The 20,050-nt window shown below is 38.1% G+C and overlaps 1 protein-coding gene across 2 annotated transcripts in view; it reads left to right on the top strand.

The window, feature by feature from the left end:
* Nucleotides 1–5,089: 5,089 nt before the first annotated feature.
* Nucleotides 5,090–20,050, top strand: part of LOC140933282 (NFX1-type zinc finger-containing protein 1-like) — a 29,360-nt gene continuing 14,399 nt past the window's right edge. The window contains exons 1-8 of one of the 2 annotated variants that reach the window (XM_073382814.1): nt 5,090–5,254; nt 10,208–13,024; nt 13,303–13,766; nt 15,641–15,796; nt 16,734–16,852; nt 17,363–17,415; nt 18,396–18,586; nt 19,135–19,350. In XM_073382814.1, coding sequence (XP_073238915.1) covers nt 10,240–13,024; nt 13,303–13,766; nt 15,641–15,796; nt 16,734–16,852; nt 17,363–17,415; nt 18,396–18,586; nt 19,135–19,350 — 3,984 coding nt within the window. In that variant the 5' untranslated portion in view covers nt 5,090–5,254; nt 10,208–10,239. The remainder of the gene's footprint in view (nt 5,255–10,207; nt 13,025–13,302; nt 13,767–15,640; nt 15,797–16,733; nt 16,853–17,362; nt 17,416–18,395; nt 18,587–19,134; nt 19,351–20,050) is intronic. The other variant, XM_073382815.1, reaches the window with a different exon arrangement.

Genomic DNA, 20,050 nt, shown 5'->3' with positions numbered 1-20,050 from the left:
TAAAATAACACCGTTTTCCTAATATGTGTCCGCTAGGAGTGATTTATCCGTTGGATACCGCTATTCAAACTTTGAACAACAGGGGCTGTTTTGACACTGAATAATATAACCTTATACCTGAGTGTCAGGTTATACAACAAGAAGACTTCCACGCAAGGCCTGGAATATGGGCAGGGCGCCTTTCCCCCTCGTCACAAGGGAGCTTTAGTAACGACTACGGTGACGGGAATGAGAGCGGAAGAAAGCAATGAGTATGTTCATTTGGTACATTTCTTTGCCTTCGTTGCACGATAACAAGTGGACGTGAAACTACCACAGTTCACGATTTTAAAGGGACGTGAACACGAGAAAACGATTCAATTTTTTCCATTCTTCAACTTAGGTACAGTCTTTTAAAGTTCGCTAACTTCTGAAAATTAAATTAAACGAGGTGGAATAGGAGCGAAGATGTTTGAAGCAGCGCGATTTCACATTTTGTTTGACGTTTTCGCTGCCGTTCCTGTCGCAGATGCTAAAGCTCCCTACAGACTTGCGCGACTGATCGGAAGCTTCAACTCCCCGCCATACCTCTGGTATTGTTAGATAGAGTAAAATAACAAAGTCGCCCAGTTGACCGGACCCTTACGCATCGCTTTATAGGCGTTTCCATGTGATCGTCGCGAACGCCTGAACAAATTTTTTGATAACTTGGATGATATAAAGACAATTGTACAGGGGCTTACTGCTACCTGTGCGCCATTTGCAAAATGTCGAAGAAAAGTGAAGACAAAAGAAAACAAAAAAATTGAAAAAAAGCAAAATGATCAGAGGGTAAATAAGGGATAGCTAGAAACCGCACAGTTACCTATGTAACGCCACTGCAACTTGTTCCTTCAGATTATGTTTCAAAACAGAATAGAGTGTTATCTCCGATTTTGTCACAGCCGAAGTGTCAACTGCCGCTTGAAGAACAAGGTTCTAAGACCAAGAAACCTTGATTGCCTCACTGTACTGTGACAAGTCACCCGGTGTGAAAACGATTTAGGAAACAGGGTAGAGTTTCTCTGAAAAATTTCTAGTTTCGCCCCTGTTGTATATGGCACTGATTCTGGTCCCCAGAGCCCTTCGTTTCTTTGGAGTCGCTCTGGCGACGAGAATGGTTGTATGGTAACTACCTGTAGGCTTTACGCATGTCCTCTTCCCTTGCACGCGGCAACAGATTTACATCATTGGGGAGCTACAGCCTTAACGCAAAAGTCACCACGTTTAAATGTGCGCGCGTTTATTACGAGTGAAATTATGCACAGCAGTAATGCGCAATGCAATAACAAGGAACAACCTTAATCAATGTTAGGTTTAAGTCGTGGATGAAAATCTTAAAGCGCGACCAGTTCGAATGAAAGCTCAGAGTAGCGTTTTCTTATGGTACAGATTGTTAGGCTTTAAGTAATTGAAACTGCAAGTGAAACCTTTTTGTCGATACATTTGTGAATTATTTTGATCATCTTTAGCATTTTCCATCCCTTATTTGAAGCTGAATTAGGACGCTGTTTGAAATTGTGATCCAGTTTCTTTTGGAATAATAGAGGTTGATAAAAGTATTTTGTGAGAAGAAATCTTGTATCATACCTGACCTTAATTCAGTAGCCTGCTTTTAACGAATGGAAAACGTAGTTTTTTAATTGATGTGCCTCTAATGTGGCCTGTTACCCCAGGGAATTAGTGTAAAAGGCACATTTTTTCGGCCACTATTTTGTTAATGATATTAAAAAAAATATATTCTTATCTTAATTTTGAAGCTCTTCTCCTAACTCTGTGATTGCCTTTCGAGATTCTTACTTTTTTTCCTAGCATGTTCCACGTGACTGCTGTTTATCTGAAAAAAAAAAAGGAAACAGCATATTTTTGGTGAGAATAATTTTATTTACTTTCAAATTTTCAAACAAATTAACATTCGCGACTATTTGCGCATTATTTGAACTTCAAAATTAATTTCCATTTCTCGTTAAGCAAAACTTAAAATGCAATAATTGCAAATCTTAAAACAAAAATTGAGATCCATGAATGTACAACGAAAGGGACCTCTCCATTGCGGAGTTTAACCGGTAATATTGCTCCTCTCCTATCGATCAACAATCTTTATTTCTGCTTGTATACATTTTTGTGTGCCGTTTCTAGCAAAAGGGATAACCGCGTCTTTGCTTATTCAAGCAAATGTTGAATATAAGTTCAGTTCTTCAAGACAGAGTTCGAAAAAAACTGTTTAAATTAAGTGTTTACCAATTAAGTTGACGTTTCTTTAACTATTCTTGGTTTGCTTCCTCTCCTCCTCCCTCTTTCGACTTGTGCGACTTCTTTCCTTTCGATTGAAATGGAAGGAAAATTATTTCAGTTTATGGAGCAAAATCATGCGACTATAGATAATTCTCTGAAAGCCTTGCGTGCCTTAAGTCCCCTCAATTTCCCTCTCTCGACATTTTCTTTTGAGACAAGGATTCTGTCATCCGCACTTTTCAGCGACCTCAACAAACCGAGCCTTCGGTTGGTATGTGATACTTTTCGCAGTTCCACATGAATATTGATGATAAACTTAGAAACCAATTGCTTTAAAGTTTCTAAAATATTTGCGTTTCTATCTGTCACGCTTGTCACCGGCGAAAACGATACCTAATATAATGCACGTCAATTTGGCTTTTTCAGGTACATGAAAAGACGCGGATAAAATTGAGCAGAAATAAATAAAGGAATAAAAATTACTAGGAACGATAGCTTGTTTGCTAAATAAGTACATTTTTTATGTGCGTAGCTTCTCACTTGGTCCCGAACATGGGGTTCGGGTTACAAAAGAAAATATTTTGTGAAGAATTATGCCGATCGAGGAGGCTGTTATCGCCTTATCGGATAGCCGTGAACGCCATGTTTATTAGTTCACACCTGAATAAATAGCTAGGCGCGCGCCTGGAAGCGAGGTTTGCCAATGCAGCCTAGTTTCCAGACAAATATATCATCGATCAACCTCGTTTCCAAGCCAATATACCATCCTATTGCTCGCATCGACTTCCAATTTTGGTCAAAGCTGGGGGCTTCGAGCCAATCAGAAACAGCTGAATATTTTAAATGAATAATAAACAAATGTAAAATTTTGAACGACGAGAAGCAAGTATTTTATCAAAATATATTTTTCAACTTTAACCGTCCTAGCTTTTTTTGTTTTCAGTGTACCTTTTTATTTAGAGTTATTTGTATTCCCCATAGGCATCTGAAAAAAAAGGATGCGCACAGGGTTTAGAATATAGTGGACTCGCATATAGCCAAAGTTCTATAGATACTGTGCTGTGTTAAGCCATTGCACAACATTTTACCAATCAACTTCTCTTTCACTTTGTAGTAACAATCTATACGAACTATTTACTTTTAAGTAAATATTGTTAAAACAGTTTTCCAAATAAAATACACAATATAAAGTAACTTTTAAGTGCCCGAGGCACCAAAGCTATTCAGATCGGGTTCAAGTCATGTCAAGTTGAAATTGCTTCTGGTTAGCAGGACAAGAACTCAGAGTTTGTAACTAAAAAAGAAACCAATTATTATATTGGAAAATACTATTAAATAAAAAAGTACGGCTGCACTCAGCAATACATTGGTGGCACGACACGCTTCATTCACGATCGCATCAGTGTAAAAGAACATCTCAATAATGAAAACTCTTCTGTGAAAAAAAAAAAAACATATCTATTCCTGCTAGAACAAAGATTATAAAGGTATCGAGGTCTGAATTCAAGATTATTATGAACGAAAACGTCCCCGCAAATGAAGAAAGTACAAACCAACCGTCAATTTCCGTGTGGAATGTAGCTAATTTAGGGACCTTTTGTTTTAGTCTTGTAAATACTATTTTTATGCATTTTGAGAGACCCTTTCTCCAGAGGCACTCGGTAATTAGCTGTATTTTATCGTATTTTATTCAAAATGTCTATTTCTATACCTTTCACGCATACTCCGCCCCATTTTTACGCTTTTACACATTTTATCTTCCACTTATTTTGTATATATATCAGCTCCACGCGGAATAGCAATGTACAATTTGGCAAACTTACCCCAAGGATTTGTTTATGTGAGAGCTTTTCTGGCTCTTGGGAAGCGCGTCGAAAGGGCAATCACACAGTCCCGGGTTCGAGTCCCCTCCGACTACCAGCTGGATGTAACTGGCCTATTGGTTCCGTGATGGCCAGTAACTGTACGCTTATTAATACTTTTATGTTTTTTTTTTACTGTCATCATTATCATTTGTTTTTAATTATTTTAGAAAAAAGAGAAAGCCCGTTAGCTAGCTGGAAAGCTCAGTGTTTTTCACTTAAGGTTCGGTGAAACGGGCGACAAAAAACGTGCGACTTGTTTTAGCTAGCTATAGCCATAGCTATTTAACTAGCTATAAAGCAACGTTGTGCGTTCTACCACCAACTGATAAAAACCTGTCTTTTTTGTTGCCCGTTTTTCACTCGTTTTGCAGCAATGTTGCCAAACCAGTTGCACGTTTTCCTTGTCCCCAACCGTAGTTTAAAGGAAAAACAAACAAAACAAAACAACAAAATGCAAGATTGCAAGGACGATTGGAAAGACATTTTTGGAATTCAACATGGCTGTTACGAGCATCGCTTTTGAGTACGAGATAAGAGGGTGGCAGCTCAGTTTATCTTTACCTGAGCCAAAGAATCAGTAGAAAATCCATTGCTTGTTTGGATTGCTGATGATTTTTTCTTGAATTTCTAAGAAACGAAAGAGGATTTTTAGGCCTCTCTTTCCGTAAAACTGCATCCACTTAATAATAAGCGAGTACTTGTTTGTAACCGATTTTTTTCTGTAAAAAAATTAGTTGAATATTATCCTGTAATAGTGAACCTTGATCTCCTTATTAGCCTGACAAATGAACCAGTCACTACGAAAGTATAATTAAAATTCTCAGAACTGAATAAAGAGACCGGAAGTTCGTGTCCATATTCCGAGAAATCATATTTTGTCGTTTTCTGATTGGCGGATGTATTGGAGCATGACTTAAAAGAGGTTTGCAGCGCTTGTGGAGTGCTTAATTTTCAATTAAGCCGACAAAATTCCAAAGTTTTTGTCTTTTTTAGTAGAAAACTGTACTCCATGGATCTCAAGGATGGGTAATATTGCTGCTTCCCAATAGCAAGTAAGTCTCCGTTATGTCTCACGGAAATTATTTCATACCTGAATAACCGATAACGTCAAGAAGCAGATGAAACATTCCAAGCAGGTTAGTAAGGTATACATGAATTCCCAGAAATGTTCCTTATCATCAATAACATTAATCAGTCATGACCATTCTATGAACCATTCCGAGAAACTAACACGAGCATGTTTACATGAAACTACATGATTATGCCCTCAACGCACCTCTATTTTCTCTGCACTTCCTTTTCGGGGACTGGCTTTATCTCTAGGTTACTTTCGAGGCTGCCTTCACGCCAATCGCTTTGTTGAAAAATCTATTTGGATACTTTGTATTTGGATTAAAGTAAACATGAGTCCTCTTTAATTGCACGTTTTGAAGCTTCGAACATTGGTTTCAGACTGACACAACTTCAGATAAGTGACATCTACGCGTGCCTTATATAATAATGTCTCACCCCTGAAATATATATCGAAAAAATTCGAACACACCAACCTGTTTCTACTTCGAAACTGACTACGTCACTTGGGTTCCATAACAGGTCTACATCACAGTCCCTTATATCCCTCATATTCCTTGGCTTTTCTAACTCTAGATTCAGAGTTGCAAGCCTTTACCAAGCCAACAAGAAGAGGCTTTGCTGAATTCATCTATAAAGTGGCAAAGCACCCTGATAGTTAGCCAATATTTTTCCGTAGTGATTTATTGCAGATTTCAGTTAGATTTTTGTCAGTTTCTCAGTTAGCAGTAAACTAGGTTCAGCGCCCTTTTCAGCTATCGTGATTTTTTTTTTGTATCTAAAATCTGATTCATATTATGTGTAAAAAGTTCCATTTCTCAGCTGACACTAACAAGATTTTATTGAATATTTCTCGTCTATCAGTTAAACTAATGCATAGTCTCATAAAAACAATTTTTTTTAAAGAAATGGAAAGCGAAAAGAGTATGTCATAAATAATGACGATTCATAAACAAGCTAATTATATGTGGTCCAATTTACGAGTGACAACTTTCATATGTATGTTGGTAAGCATGAAAAATTCTCAAATTTTCTAAAAGATAAAAGGATTGTATTTCTTGGATCTAAGGATGGGTATTCCAGTTGCTCCCTAAGTGAGTCTGAGCTAATGTATATGTACATGATAATTGATAATTATGGACCCAAATCAATTCTTCCATCAATTTCTAAAATACTCAAGAAAGTAGTATATAGGCAATTAATGGCTCATCTGAATTGGAATGGCATGCACTCTCAGTTTCAGTATGGCCTCCTTCGTAATCGCTCTACAGAATTAGTAGTAACTCACTTTACTGATGCCATCAGAAAACAAGCTGGAAATGGAAATTTGACAGGCTGTGAATTTATTGATTTGTCTGGAATGGTTCACTGATTACCTTTCTTGTAGATCACAGGCTGTTCAGTATAAAGTTGTGTTATCAAAAGCTCAACCAGTATTTACTGGTGTACCTCAGGGGAGTATTTTGGTCCATGTTTTATTCATAATTCATTTCAACAATGGGTACATGCCAGTTGCAGTTTTCAATGAGATAACCACCTTTAGTAAAATCCAACGAGTGGTCTATTATCAATGCTGCGTTCTGATTGGTTGAGCTACTACTAGGCTATATGTTATAGCCCACTAGTTGCGAAAAGTGCAAGATTTTTGGCGGCAAAAAAGGATTGAAGTCTTGCTTTAAGTTGTTTTGTCTCTATATTTTTGACCAACTTGTTGGATTTTGCTAAAACAATTATTCCTCTCGCCCTCAAGGCCTCTGAGTCAATAGCCCATTCAGCCTTCGGCCTCATGGGCTATTGAATCAGAGCCCATTCGGGCTCGAGGAATAATTGTTAAATGCAGACGACTTTGAAATTTATACTTCAGCTAAAGACATTGATCCAAAGAAACCTAAGTGAAGACATTAACAATTTATGTCACTGGTTCGAAGAAAATGAACTGATCATCAACCTCAAAAAAGGAAAGACTGAGACTATCCTTTTTGGGACTTCAAAAAGAATCAACCTTCAATGAAACGAAGTTAACATCTCCGTTAAAGGGACTTGCATCAACAATGCCCTTTTCCTATAAGTACCTGGGCGTTGACCTAGACCCAAATCTGAGCCTTACATCATATTTTGATAAAACTTACAAGAGAGCAGCAGGAAGAGTTAACCTTTTAAGATCAATTCGCCCGTCTGTCGATCAAAAATGCGCTGAAACAATCTACAACACTATGATTCTACCAATTTTCACATACTGCACATCACTTGGTCTTGGTCAGACACCCGAAAAAGTCTGATAAAGAATATGGAACAACGAAGTTTAAGAATATGGCAACAGTAGCCTGAAACTTCCATCAGTTAAAAACAATTAAGCTCAAAAGCGGTTAACTGGTCTTTGAATGTCTTCAACATAATGTTTGCTCTCCCTTTAAGTCGTATTTTGAAAGACTGTATCATTCAAAGTCTACAAGAAACAATGGTTTTTCAGCCTCGAATTTGTGGAAAAGGGTTTTTACTATCAAGGAGCCAAGATTTTTAATGAACTCCCAGGTGGAGTTCGATCCTTAACTTCCAGAAGTTTGTTTAAGAATTGAAAGCACTGAAATCACATTTTAGTTAATCTATGAAACGTTCATCGTTTTAACCACAGTATAGTTATAGTCTTTTAGCATTTTATCCTATAGTCATAGCTTTGTATCGTATCGTATTTTTATCTTTTTTATCTTTTACTTGTTTATTTATTCAGATATTTTTTACAGGATCCCATTGACAACAGTGTTTTAATACACTGATGGGTATTTTATCCTGATAAAATATTCGCTATTATTATTATTAGTATTATTATTACTATTCTGTCTAATGGAAATAATATCTTCCACTCAGGTAGTTGAAATATTTAGCACGTCTACGTACACTGTAGGTAGATAGGAATTCCTAGAAAGATTCCTTGATTGTGGATGGAAATTAGCCAGTCTTCAGGTCTATCTTTATCAAAGTTTCTCTAACGAGTCGAACTAGTAAAGCCATACAGCCTCCCACCTTTGTATTTGGAATAGCCTGAAGAGGGGTTTTCTTTCTGAAACAATGTCTAGAGGTCTTGAACACTCAGGCGTACACTAACATCTTGAGTACGCAATATACAATGATGAACTAAGTCCGATTTCCTGAGGATTTCACTCCACTTTCCAGTCATGCTTACTCGATAAACTCAGATTCGGATAACTCGAATTACCCGCTAACTCGAAGTAAATTTCCTGCTAAAAAAAGACAACTTAAATTTGCACTGTACTATACAATGAAGTGCTGAAAAATCTGCATTTATTTCACAATCCATGAATGAGGCTGAGTATCTTATGAAGAATTATGGAGATCGAGGAGGGTGTTATCCGTCGAGGCCTCTGAGTTATTATTTCGCCTAGTTCTTACTCTTGAAACGAGTGAAATGTCCGCCATTTTTTGTTTTCACTACCAAAACAACTCAAAGTCGTCCCCAGGTCTTCTCGGTTAACGGTGCATTAACTTGCAAGAAAGCTGCACTTTTAACGTCATCGGTTCATTAAACGCCAAATTCTTCCATATTTGGTCATCAGTAGCTGGTTATGGTGAATTATGCGTGTGCTTTTAGCCAAACAGAATCGGGGAAATATTTTGAATGAATAACAATATAATAATAATAATCGAAACCCCTAAATTAAAACAGCTCACGTCAAAAACTTGTAAAAATATAAAATTAAAACAGTCAAAGTCAAAAACTTGTAAAAATATAAAATTAAAACAGTCAATCTTAAATGCAATAAGTTCATAACCAAGTTAAGCCTCAGAATGGCAGAAATCGCAATTCCAAGGACTTAAAAAATTTCAAAAATTTCCGGGGGAGAATGTCCCAGACCCCCCCCCCCCTACAGGGGGTTCGGCGGCTCCCTTTCATCGAACCCCCTCTGATAAAAACCTGGATCTGCCCCAGATTGTGCTCTGACATAATGCAGGTTCTTCTAGGTTCATATACTGCTTGTTGGAAAACGTGCTATTGTTAAACATTCAAAAGGCCGCCGCAGAGTTTTGCTTGACAGTTGAAAACTCAAAAGTTTCATTTGATCTCATTTAAAGGAAGAGAAAAGGAGGGAGGGGTGGAGTAGAGCATCTTAAAACCTCCACTGGGTAATTGTAAATGAATTATTCATTGGTCAATAGGTTTTCTTTCTATATTTACTTATTCTAGAGGATTGAGGTCGCAGCTCTGAATAATATCCGGAAACCATCAGTGTCGATCGCCAAACTTTTCCAATTTTGTACTTATTCTCCAATGGGTGTTAGTGTGCTTTCAATGAAGCACTTCACATGATCGACTCTCGGTCACTGTTCTTAATTTTTTAAGGTCTCATAACTTATCCCGATACCTGGAAGATTCTTTAATTGGCCAAGTCAGACAGGACAGCGATTTATTCTTCCCTTGTGATCATTCGATCTAGCTGATCGTTCTTATTAATAGTTGGGTGAGATATTTCTGCTAGGTCTCCGCATATAGGCATATCAAATTTCAATGGCGAATCCAAATGATGAGTATATGTGTTATGATTTTAGCATTTCATTGCTCTTGCACGTACTTTTTTCTTTTATTAACATCACAAAGGCATTAGAAGGCATTAGGGCAGACTTGATTGAAGGAAGGTCTATGTGGACAGTTTGACTTTCTTCAGAGTCCGGTCCGTTGTACTCATTCATAGTCGATACCAGTCTCTTTTTCTCTTTTTTGTTTATTTTGAAAATGTATTTACGAAACATCAAAGCTTCGCCAAATTCCGGCCTTTCTAAATTTTGCGTCGCACAAACGATGTAAGCAACGGTTGGAAAAGTAAATTTGTCACAACCTCCAGTTCCCAGAAAATCACCGGAAGGGGCACTACTTGAAATTGGGTTTCTTAGAAACCTCTGTTATCTAACCTATTTAATGATCGATCACATTAATTTACCTACCTATATCGTTTATTTGTTAGCTGTTATTTATGATTATTTACTTGTACTTTCCCAAATTACAGTGCGATAAAAACTGGAATGTGTTTTAGGCGTTATGGAGTGTCCGCCTGGCCGAAGAGTTCGTAGACCTAAGAAAAAACAAAAGCAAGTTGAACAGTCGCCCTTGAGTGATGTTACACAAGGTCATGAGCCACCATCGGATTTCAAATCCGGGCGATCTGAGAGATGTGAAAGAACGCTAGAACAAGCATCAGAGACAAAGAAAAGTGAAAAAGCCAAACTTCAAACCAAGCGATTTTCCCAAGGGAGAAAACGACCAGAAGGCTCTGGCGATTCTTTAGATGTTGTTAGTAGCGAAACCGTGGGAACAGAACGGTATGATACAAGAGAGGAAACAAGGAGCAAAAGTGCTGCCTCTATTGAAAAAGAGGACTCACGTCCATTGTCACGGGAGGATAGTGTGTTATTCAATGAAAATACAAATGAAAAGGGGACAAGATACCAAGGACATACACCTCGGAAAAATAGTTCTAAAAGTAAGGCGAAAAAAAATGTGACCGTAGAAAAAGACGAGGAAAAGGAAGGAGAAGCAGTTAAAAACGGAGGAAAAAGCAGAGGAAAGGTTACAAAAGACGGACAAAAATGTCAGCACAAAAAAAATGAAGCAGAGAAAGGTAGTGTGATTGTAGCCGACAGAAGTGACGCTACATTACCACAACATTTTCGGCAGGATCAGGGTGAACCTGGAAGAGATAGTGAGTGCCAAAATGGAGATTCAAAACAAGGACACGCAGGTGTCCCTAAAAGAAATGGCCCAAAGGAACACGTTATCAGTGAAAAGACCTTGCCTGATAATGGCTTGACAATGGCTAAAAGTAAGGCGAAAAAAGATGTGACCATAAAAAAAGACGAATTAAAGGAAGGACAAACAGTAAGAAGCGGAGGAAAAAGCAGAGAAGAGGGTACAAAAAACGGACAAAAATGTCTGCACCAAAAACATGAAAAAGAGAAACGTAGTGTGACTCTAGCCGACAGAAGTGACACTACATTACCACAACATTTTTGGCAGGATCAGGGTACAACTAAACGAGATAGTCAGTGCCAAAGTGGAGCTACAAAACAAGGACACGCAGGCGTCACTAAAAGAAATGGCCCAAAGGAACATATTATCAGTGAAAACAGTGAGAAGACCTTGCTTGAAAATGGTTCAGAGGATAGCGGTGGGTTAGGGACGGAAAGCACCAGTAAACCCGAGGACGTCAAGCGAAGAAGAAGAAGGAGCCGTGCACGGAAGAAAAAGGTTGTTGGCGAAAGCGATGACAAGGCCATGTCACAAAATAACCTGCGAGACACTGCGGCAGAAAGAGAAAGTGAAAGTCCAGAAAGTACCCCGGACCTGAAAAACAAAAATGAGACCACCAACAATGATGGCGTCAGTAGCAGTGTCATCATCTTATCCCACAATGTCGAGCTGAATGGTGTCAATGAACAAGAAGCCGATAAAAAAGGGGAGACGGCAAAAAGAAGAGGAAAACCAATAAAAGGGCAGAAGGCAACCGAAAATGTTGTCGGCGTTAGCCAAAAGGAGGCGTTGTCAAAAAAGAGCCAACGAGATACTTTGAAAGGGAAAGAAAGTGAAAGAAAACAAGAAGACTCAACACGAAAGAAATCACCATCAAAAAGTGCTGGCCGGGAAACAGAAGAGGTTTCTTTCCAAAGCACAGACAGGACCTTGGAAATCGTACCAGATGTTGACGAAAACACAAACAAGACTTTGTCTTCAACTTGTCTGCAGTCCGATGTAACAGCATTTGGGATGGTCAAACAAACAAATAAAAGTGTCAACGAAGAATGCGACGACAACAACATATTGCATTTGCCTCAAGAATACAGTGACAGGCGGCCAGAAAATGAAAGTGAAAAAAAGTCAAAAAGAATAAGACGTAGACGCCGAAAAACAAGAAGTAAAGCTGAGAAATATTCAGCCATGGACGGCCCTGACAACACATTGCCACAGAATGGTCGAAACGACTGCGCAGTTGAACAAGAAAGCAAGAGCAGATATGTTAAGGACGGAAAGCCAGGCCATCAGAATGAAATTGAACGGAAGAAAAGTGAAGAGATTGACAGTAACAATAATATTCTGCCACAAGAAATTTTGAAAGACGAACTGACGAGAACAGACCACAGTGGCCAAAGAGAGGAAAATGATTTGTTAAGAGGCGAAGAAACATCTTTACAAAAAGGTGTGCAAGATGGAGCAGCACAACTGCAAGCCAAACAAAGCAGTACTGGTTGTCGTAAAGTTTTGTCAGAAAAGGGAGGAAAGAAAAATGTCAAAAAATCGGTGTGCAAATCTCTTCCGATCGACGCCATGAAAGATCTTCTGAATAGCAGTCCCGAAGAAGTCGTCGATAGACTGACTTCAGAACAATTTTCTCTGTTTGGTAAACAACCCAACATGACAAACGAAGCCGTTATTGTTGTAATGAGCCTTGTTTCAAAAGCCTGCTCTTGTGATTCTCAAGCTGGTTTGCCACAACTGCTTAGTGTTCTGAAAAACTCTTGTTTTTTTACGCAAAAGGTTGGAGCCATGTTAGACGAATTAGTTGCCAAGAGGTCGAGACTAAATATGCAAACTGATGGGGATAGTTTGGATACAGCCAGTCAGCTTGTGAAGCTTCTGGCAGACGTTTTTGGCAGATTTCATACCCTTTGCTCAAGTGCACTATTAATAAAGCTCCAAAGAGCGACGAATCGTCTTATGGAGTGTGGGAAGCCCTTGGAGAAAGACGTAGTTCCAACTTTACAAAATTTAAGAAGACTGAAAAAGGAAGATGAAATCCGACGTAAACAACCAACAATGGCAACAACAGTTGGTAAGGTTTTAAATTCATCCCTTGAAAGCGTGTAATTGTTAAATCAGGGTAATTCCTGTTGATGCCGCGTAAGGTTTGGCCAAACTTACCTAAACCATAACGGAAAGTTTCATATTTGAATAAGACGGTACAGAGCGTTGGCCAGTTTAATGCCTCCAGACACGGTCAATCAATGAATATTTCCCTTTAAACCGATGTTAAAACTTTGATTACCAATCCATGATAATTAGGTCTTAAAATGTGTACAACCACATTATTCTTTTTTGCAATCATTGCAGATAACAGAAGAAATCCAACTGACAATTTTCGTCATTTGAGCGTTATTCCTACCTTGGGTGATATTTCCACTGACCAAAGTGGCTCTCTAAGAAAGAACAAGATAAAGGGTAGATACCATGATATCGAGCATTATTTAGACGTCCAATTTCGGCTTCTTCGCGAGGACTTCTTGAGGCCTTTGCGTGACGGGATCAAACATTATAGGGAGCACAACAATAGCAGATATCGAAATGATTTAAATCAGGATGTCAGAATCTACTACAATGTGAAGATACTGCGTCCAATATGTACATCCAGTGGAGTAAGATACAAAATCAGGTTTGATAATCGAAAGTTTATTGATGTACAGTGGGAAAACAGCAAGAGATTGATCTTTGGATCCCTTCTTTGTTTGTCCAAGGACAATTTTGAGAATTTTGTTTTTGCCACTGTCGCTGAAAGAAATGTTAAAGAAGTTGAGAAGGTAAGCAGTAAATTTACCTCTAAACTATGGGGCGGGTATCAGCCAATACACCCCGTCCACGTTGATATTTGCCCTACTATTTTTCAGTTGCGAGAAAGCATGACAAAGTCAACTATGTGAGTCCTCTTTCAGTTTTTCATCTTCACTTCTTAATAATGTCAAATGGAAACAGTAAAAACAAACTTGTTTTGGATAATCCAGTTACACTAAAATTTTGAGCTAGTTGCAACTGGCAGTTCCGGACAATGCAAAGAAAGCTATAGTAAAATATGCTTCGAAGATGATCAAAATTTACGAATTAATATTAATGCATTCCTACAGATACTTGAATACAGTTTTCTAGTTAGTCATAGCTATCGGCTATGGAAAAGAATACTACGAACTGTTTAAAATAAGCCATTTTTGTGTTACAGCATAGGGAAAAGAGAGAAAAAGCACAACGGGTCATGGAAACGATTTAAAATTGATCGAGTCGTACAGTGCACCACCCGCTATAACGCAACACTTCGGTTGTCATGATCAGGCGATCTATAAATCAAGTAAATTCCGGTCAGTTCAACCTCTTCTTACAGCTGAGCCTCATTACTTCTTCTACGTTTTTTTCTGTGACTTACTCAGATTCCACCACCGACAGCAAGAAAATCAGGTTAGGCCAACAGTCCACCAATGTATATCTTTCAACGGCTCTAGATTTATCAGATTCCGCGTTTCATAGTTGTATTAAATCACTTTTCAAGCCTTCGTAGCGGCAGTTAATGATATGGTTGGGTTCTATTAACTTATCCGTCAGAAACGTTTTGTTAATAGTTTTCGAACATTGCTGTCGCTAAAACATACACTAAAAGCGCCGTGTTTTCGAGTTTTGATCTATAGGGCGTTGTGAGAGTTCATTTGAAATGACAGCCTTTCAAGCCCTGGTCCATTCACAGTTTAAATAAAAAAATCAGCCAATCAATGATTTTATTTGCCTCATTTGCTCGCGTGCACAAAACTTGTTTTTGTTTCTCTCCCAACATGTCAGAGATATAGAAAAATTAATCGGAGGATTATAACCCCTTTCTGGCTTGCTGGTAAATCGGAGGATGATGCCCTTGGCTGAGAGATTGTCCTCAAAATTTCACATTTGCCCTCGCAGCTTCGCTTCTCGGGCAAATTTTTATTGTTCGGACAATCTCTCCGCCGCGGGCATTATCCTCCGATATACCAGCCGCCGGAAGTGGGTTTATTTACTAATTATACCATGCTCTCCAAATATAGTAACTGTACGCGTCTGCTCAAAATTTAAAACAAGCTGAAAATCGGTTGTTTTACAAATAAGGTCGGGAAGAATTCTCGATATTTTGTGGGCGTTTTAAATGAAAATATTCCAAACGCCTGCGTGGGAGGCTAGTTGGACATGAGATGATTATAGCCAACTCGGTGCTACGCGCCAAGTTGGCTCCATACCATCTCATATTCAACGCGCACTCGTAGAATAATTGTTAAATATATATATATATATATATATATATAATATATATATATTTTATTCAATTTAAGATACATGTAGTTCCTTCTTATTTATTTACAGTTTAGTATTTGATAAAAATTAATGGATTTATAGTAGTTTAACATCGAAAGGGTTACCATTTTTCTCCAGGCACAGTTGTAGTTCTCACACAGGCACCACTGCAACCTCATGTCAGATCAACAATGTAATTGCATACTATGACCTCTCAAGTTTTATTTGCCATATACTAGATTCCGAACGAGTATCAGTCGAAACGATTACAATTAAAGGCGTTTCTTCCACCAACGCTCATTTCTGTGAATGTGATGACGCTTTCTGTAGTTTTACCAGTTTTACAATTACAACTGCATTTTTCTTATTTAAGGGGCTGATTGAAATACGTTTTGTGTCATCATCGAGTGACGCTCGACCCAGGGCAGGAGATGTGTGTCAAATGGTCGAGTCTATAGCTTTCTTTGGGGCTTACCGCCCAGTGCTGGAAGGATTGCAAATGATGTCTTTCGAGGAATTTCCTTTTAAGGTACAGTCTCCCGAAACGCTTTCGTACATGTAATAACGCCATGCAGTGTTACAATGAAGAAAACTTGGCGGGGAATGATTTCAAAATAATATGCCCTTTCCTTCTAAAACAGTTTTTTAAGCAGCAATATTTAATATCGAGACTAGGGTTCACTAAATATGCCTCGGATATACCGCAAATCTCGTTTACGAGGGCGTTTCACATGTTCCTCGTGTTTGTGTTTCTTTGGCCTCCTCCGTAAATATGGGGTTATTTTTTTTCAGAAGGACCCATTTTCTTTCGGGTTCCGCTTCCTACAAAATATCATCGTGGACTAATTACTCCTTCGACTAATTATGGCGCTAAATTTCCAGGCAACTGCTGTTATGGCAATGTTCCGTATTTCTCAGTGCCAAGATAGCGTTCAAGTCAGGAGAAGTTACAACTGTAGATGTTAAGGTGGAACGCTTTAAAAGGATTCCAATTAGTGTGCTGTCGAAAAAGTTAGAAATTGTGAACTTTAGCAAAAACGTATGGTTAAACCTTTTCAGTGCGTGAAGCTCTCGGTGAAAAAAACAAAATACAGAAGTTCATGATTGTGAGCGTTGTTCGTCGCCCATGCTGGTAATGGGTAATCATGCGTCATATAAAAATAATTGCAGTTAGTTTTGTGCAAACTTTAAGAATTTTCCGAACCCTACGGGAATTATTAGAATCTTAACAAAACACGCTTTGCTAGTTACATTCTTCACCATAAGATTACAAAGAAAAATATAAGCCACCAGAAAAAGAAAAAGTACGTACATTATGTATACGCCACGAGTAAAACGTCCAAAACATATTAGGGTGAATTAATTATTTTTCAACGTAAACACATACCTGTCAGTCATTCACTCTTTACGTTCCAATCTGAGGAAATGACGACAATATATTTTTTTTACCAATTTTGAATGTTTAGGAGTACATTGTGGATTGTCACAAAGATGTTCGTCCTCCCGCTTATCTTACGAAACGTGATGGTCAGAAAGTGGTGTTCGATTTCTCTTCTATCATACCTGACGAAAAAGAAGGAGAAGAGTAAGCGATGTTAGATCTGACTAATATTTCAGAGTAACCTTTTTCAAAGTCCATATGAAACAATGAACTTTGGTTAAACTACACACCTGAACTTCCCGTAACCACCCCTGTGGATTCATGTGCATTGTGCCGCATGTGGAAGAGATCTTTAAAACCATTTCCGAATGAGTCAGAGACGAGAGAAAAAGCCCAAAAACATGTTAAGTTCACCCGAACGATCCTTAAAGTTTTACCAAAAACTTTTAAAACTTTTACTATCATAACGAAGCCAAGTAAATGCCTCGCAAAAGAAAAAGAAAACAAACAAACAAACAAACAAACAAAAAACGAGGCAACAGAAGCAAAAAACCAGGCTAGGAGATAAAATAGAGAAAGGTGAAATACAATTCTACCTTCTGAGCATGTCCGACTTGTAAACAATGTTTTCGGCAGTTTTGGTTCTTTCTCTATGGATCATGACCAGAAAACGAATCAACTAGCCCCAAGTACATGTACATGTTTTTTTTTTAGGTCCACTGTAACGCTCCAGCAAGAAATTACTGCAGACCAGTGTGATGTTTCTGGTACGTTTAAAGCGATACATTAAATGGTAAAAACTATCGAATGACAGTGCTTTGTTGTTTTGTTAAAGGAGTATACGTGCGCTTGAGCTGAGCGGTCACTTTCATAAGAGCTCCGCGAACTATTGAATTTAGTTAAGATTTTCTCGACTGGAACCCAATGACCGAAGAGAAGAAACAGCAAAGACAGGAAAACCAATCCTTAGGAAATGAAATTAGCAAATTAAAACATTTAGAAAATTGGCGTTTTCAGTGTCAAATTAAATTTACAGTCAGTTGCAAAAAGTAGTAAAAAACCTTATTCAAAACTAAACTACTAAAAATTATCCAACACTAGATGAATTAAAATAAAATAATCTTGAAAATATTACATAAATCAAACTAAAGGGCCTAAAATTCCCTCCGGGCATAACCATTGAAAGATCAGGTGGCCTCGGTTAACCTCTTCCATGATCCTATTCCATGATGCTGCTCTTCTAAATGTAATATCTAAGTAAGTGATCCTTCTATCTGGTATTATGACTATGGATGTTAAAACGCTTAACTGTGGGCATGGACTCAAGGTAACTTTTAGGAAGGGTCGATTGAATTTTAAAAGCTACGGTTACGTCACGAAGCTGTAACATGACCCTTAATGGAAGCCACCTAAGTCCTCTTACAGTTGTAGAAATGAGATATTTTATTTTGCCAGTTAGTATCCCGGAGGCACAATTCTGTAACAGCTGCACTTTTTGGATATTCTGTTGTTGTTTCGACCACGCATTAGAACAGTAACACGATTTACTGAACACTAAAGAGTTCAAGATGACTAAAAGAACGTCTTTTCTGAAAAGATGTCGTACACTGTTAATTTGCCAAAGTTAAACGTTTAACAGTCGAGATGATAGAAAATTTGAGTGAGCATCAAATGAGAAATTACTGTCAAACCACAAGATTAGAAGTTATTTACTGCATCAAATGAGGACAAACTATTTTTCTTTTAGATCACTTGATAACTAGTTCTAGTCCAAAACAAAGTATCAGTGTAACAGTTTTGGAACCAGACTCCTGGCCAAATGCAAAAGATCTAAAAATAGATGACTCACAGTTCGAAGCCTTACAGTTGGCGCTTACGAAAGAGTTTGCGATCATTCAGGGGCCACCAGGCACTGGAAAGACTTACATTGGACTGAAGGTATGCAATAAAAAAAAAGAAACAAGGACATAAAAGTTGCCACTGATAACTGACTGATAGCACATACCACAAAGATAAAGCCTATACATATATAAAAATAAGGAAACGATTATGATGACAAGCTCCATCTTGCCAAACTTGAGGTAAGCTGTGGTTAATATATAAGTTTATGCTATCCTTTGGATACAACAAAAATAGGAAGATATACCTATGTTTAATCCTTTCAATAGAAAGACTCAGAAAACACTTTCTATATATGTTATTTAGGATCTATTGTGCTTTCACATTCCTTCGGAGAGATTTTATTATTCCAGAAGGACTTAGTAAAGCATGCCTGTTGCATTGGTTCACCTAAAGACAAAGCAACCAATTCCATACCGGTCTGTAGATGGGAAAGATAACTTAAATACGAAGTTCTTTTTTTTCTTCCTTCTTTCATCCTTCCTTCTTTGTTTTATTCAGGTTAGAGTTACAGAGTGCACTCATTTGATAATTATAATTATAATTATGATGCAAGAGATTTTTCGCCCGCCTTAATTCTAATACAGATAGCCAAGGTTTTACTGCGCAACCAAACAGCTTGGTCTAGAAATGGAAAGACTGGTCCTATGCTTGTAGTTTGCTACACTAACCATGCCCTAGATCAGTTTCTGGAAGGCATCCTGGATTTTCATCCAAATGGAATTATCCGCGTTGGAGGGAGAAGTCAGAGCGAAAGGATCAAAGAACATAGTCTTTCTACAGTCAAGAAAGAGATGATACAGGTAGCTATAACAACTGGGTTTTGTTTGTTTGTTGTTGTTTTTTAAGTTAATACGTATTTACGATGATCAACACTACAGTATGTTTCCCAGTATCCGGACACTTCAGTTTAACATTGCAATAACTTTCCTTTTTTAGTCGCAAGAGCTCTGAAATTTGGCCCAGAGAAAATCTATTCAGTACTTAATATGACGAAAGACAGTTTAACTTTTTTGCCTTTGTTTCCATGGCGAAATTAATATTTTTGCAGAGCTCCTATGTTGCCCAGTATCTGGACAGCTGGCGCAGTATCCGGACACAACAGTAACAACGTAATTGTACATAACTTTCGACAGGCAAGGGACTTATAAGCTTCTCTTGCACTTGTAAAGTAGTCTGGCAGTCGATTCCAAAAATATAACCTATATAGCATCGTGAAATAAAATATAACAAATGACTGGGGTATGGTGGGGATCGCGAGCGGTTGTTAAATGGTATAATTCTTACTTCCTTGTCTAGGAAATTTTTCGCTGATTTAAGGAAGACATCCGTGGACATGCCGAAACCGAGGTTTGCTAGCTCAATTAGCCAATCTGCAAACGACTTTTTTTCTTCATTATTTATTAAAAAAAAAAGCTTGGGGGAGGGACCTCAATGCGACGGTCAAAGGTCACTCCCCTATTTGGTCTGACCTGCAGTGTTGATTTCTTCATGCTCAGTCCC

Source organism: Porites lutea, chromosome 4 (genome assembly GCF_958299795.1).
Source record: "Porites lutea chromosome 4, jaPorLute2.1, whole genome shotgun sequence".
Taxonomy (NCBI): Eukaryota; Metazoa; Cnidaria; class Anthozoa; order Scleractinia; family Poritidae; genus Porites; species Porites lutea.
The sequence above is the reverse complement of the archived record's forward strand: the minus strand, read 5'-3'. Positions and strand labels throughout refer to the sequence as shown.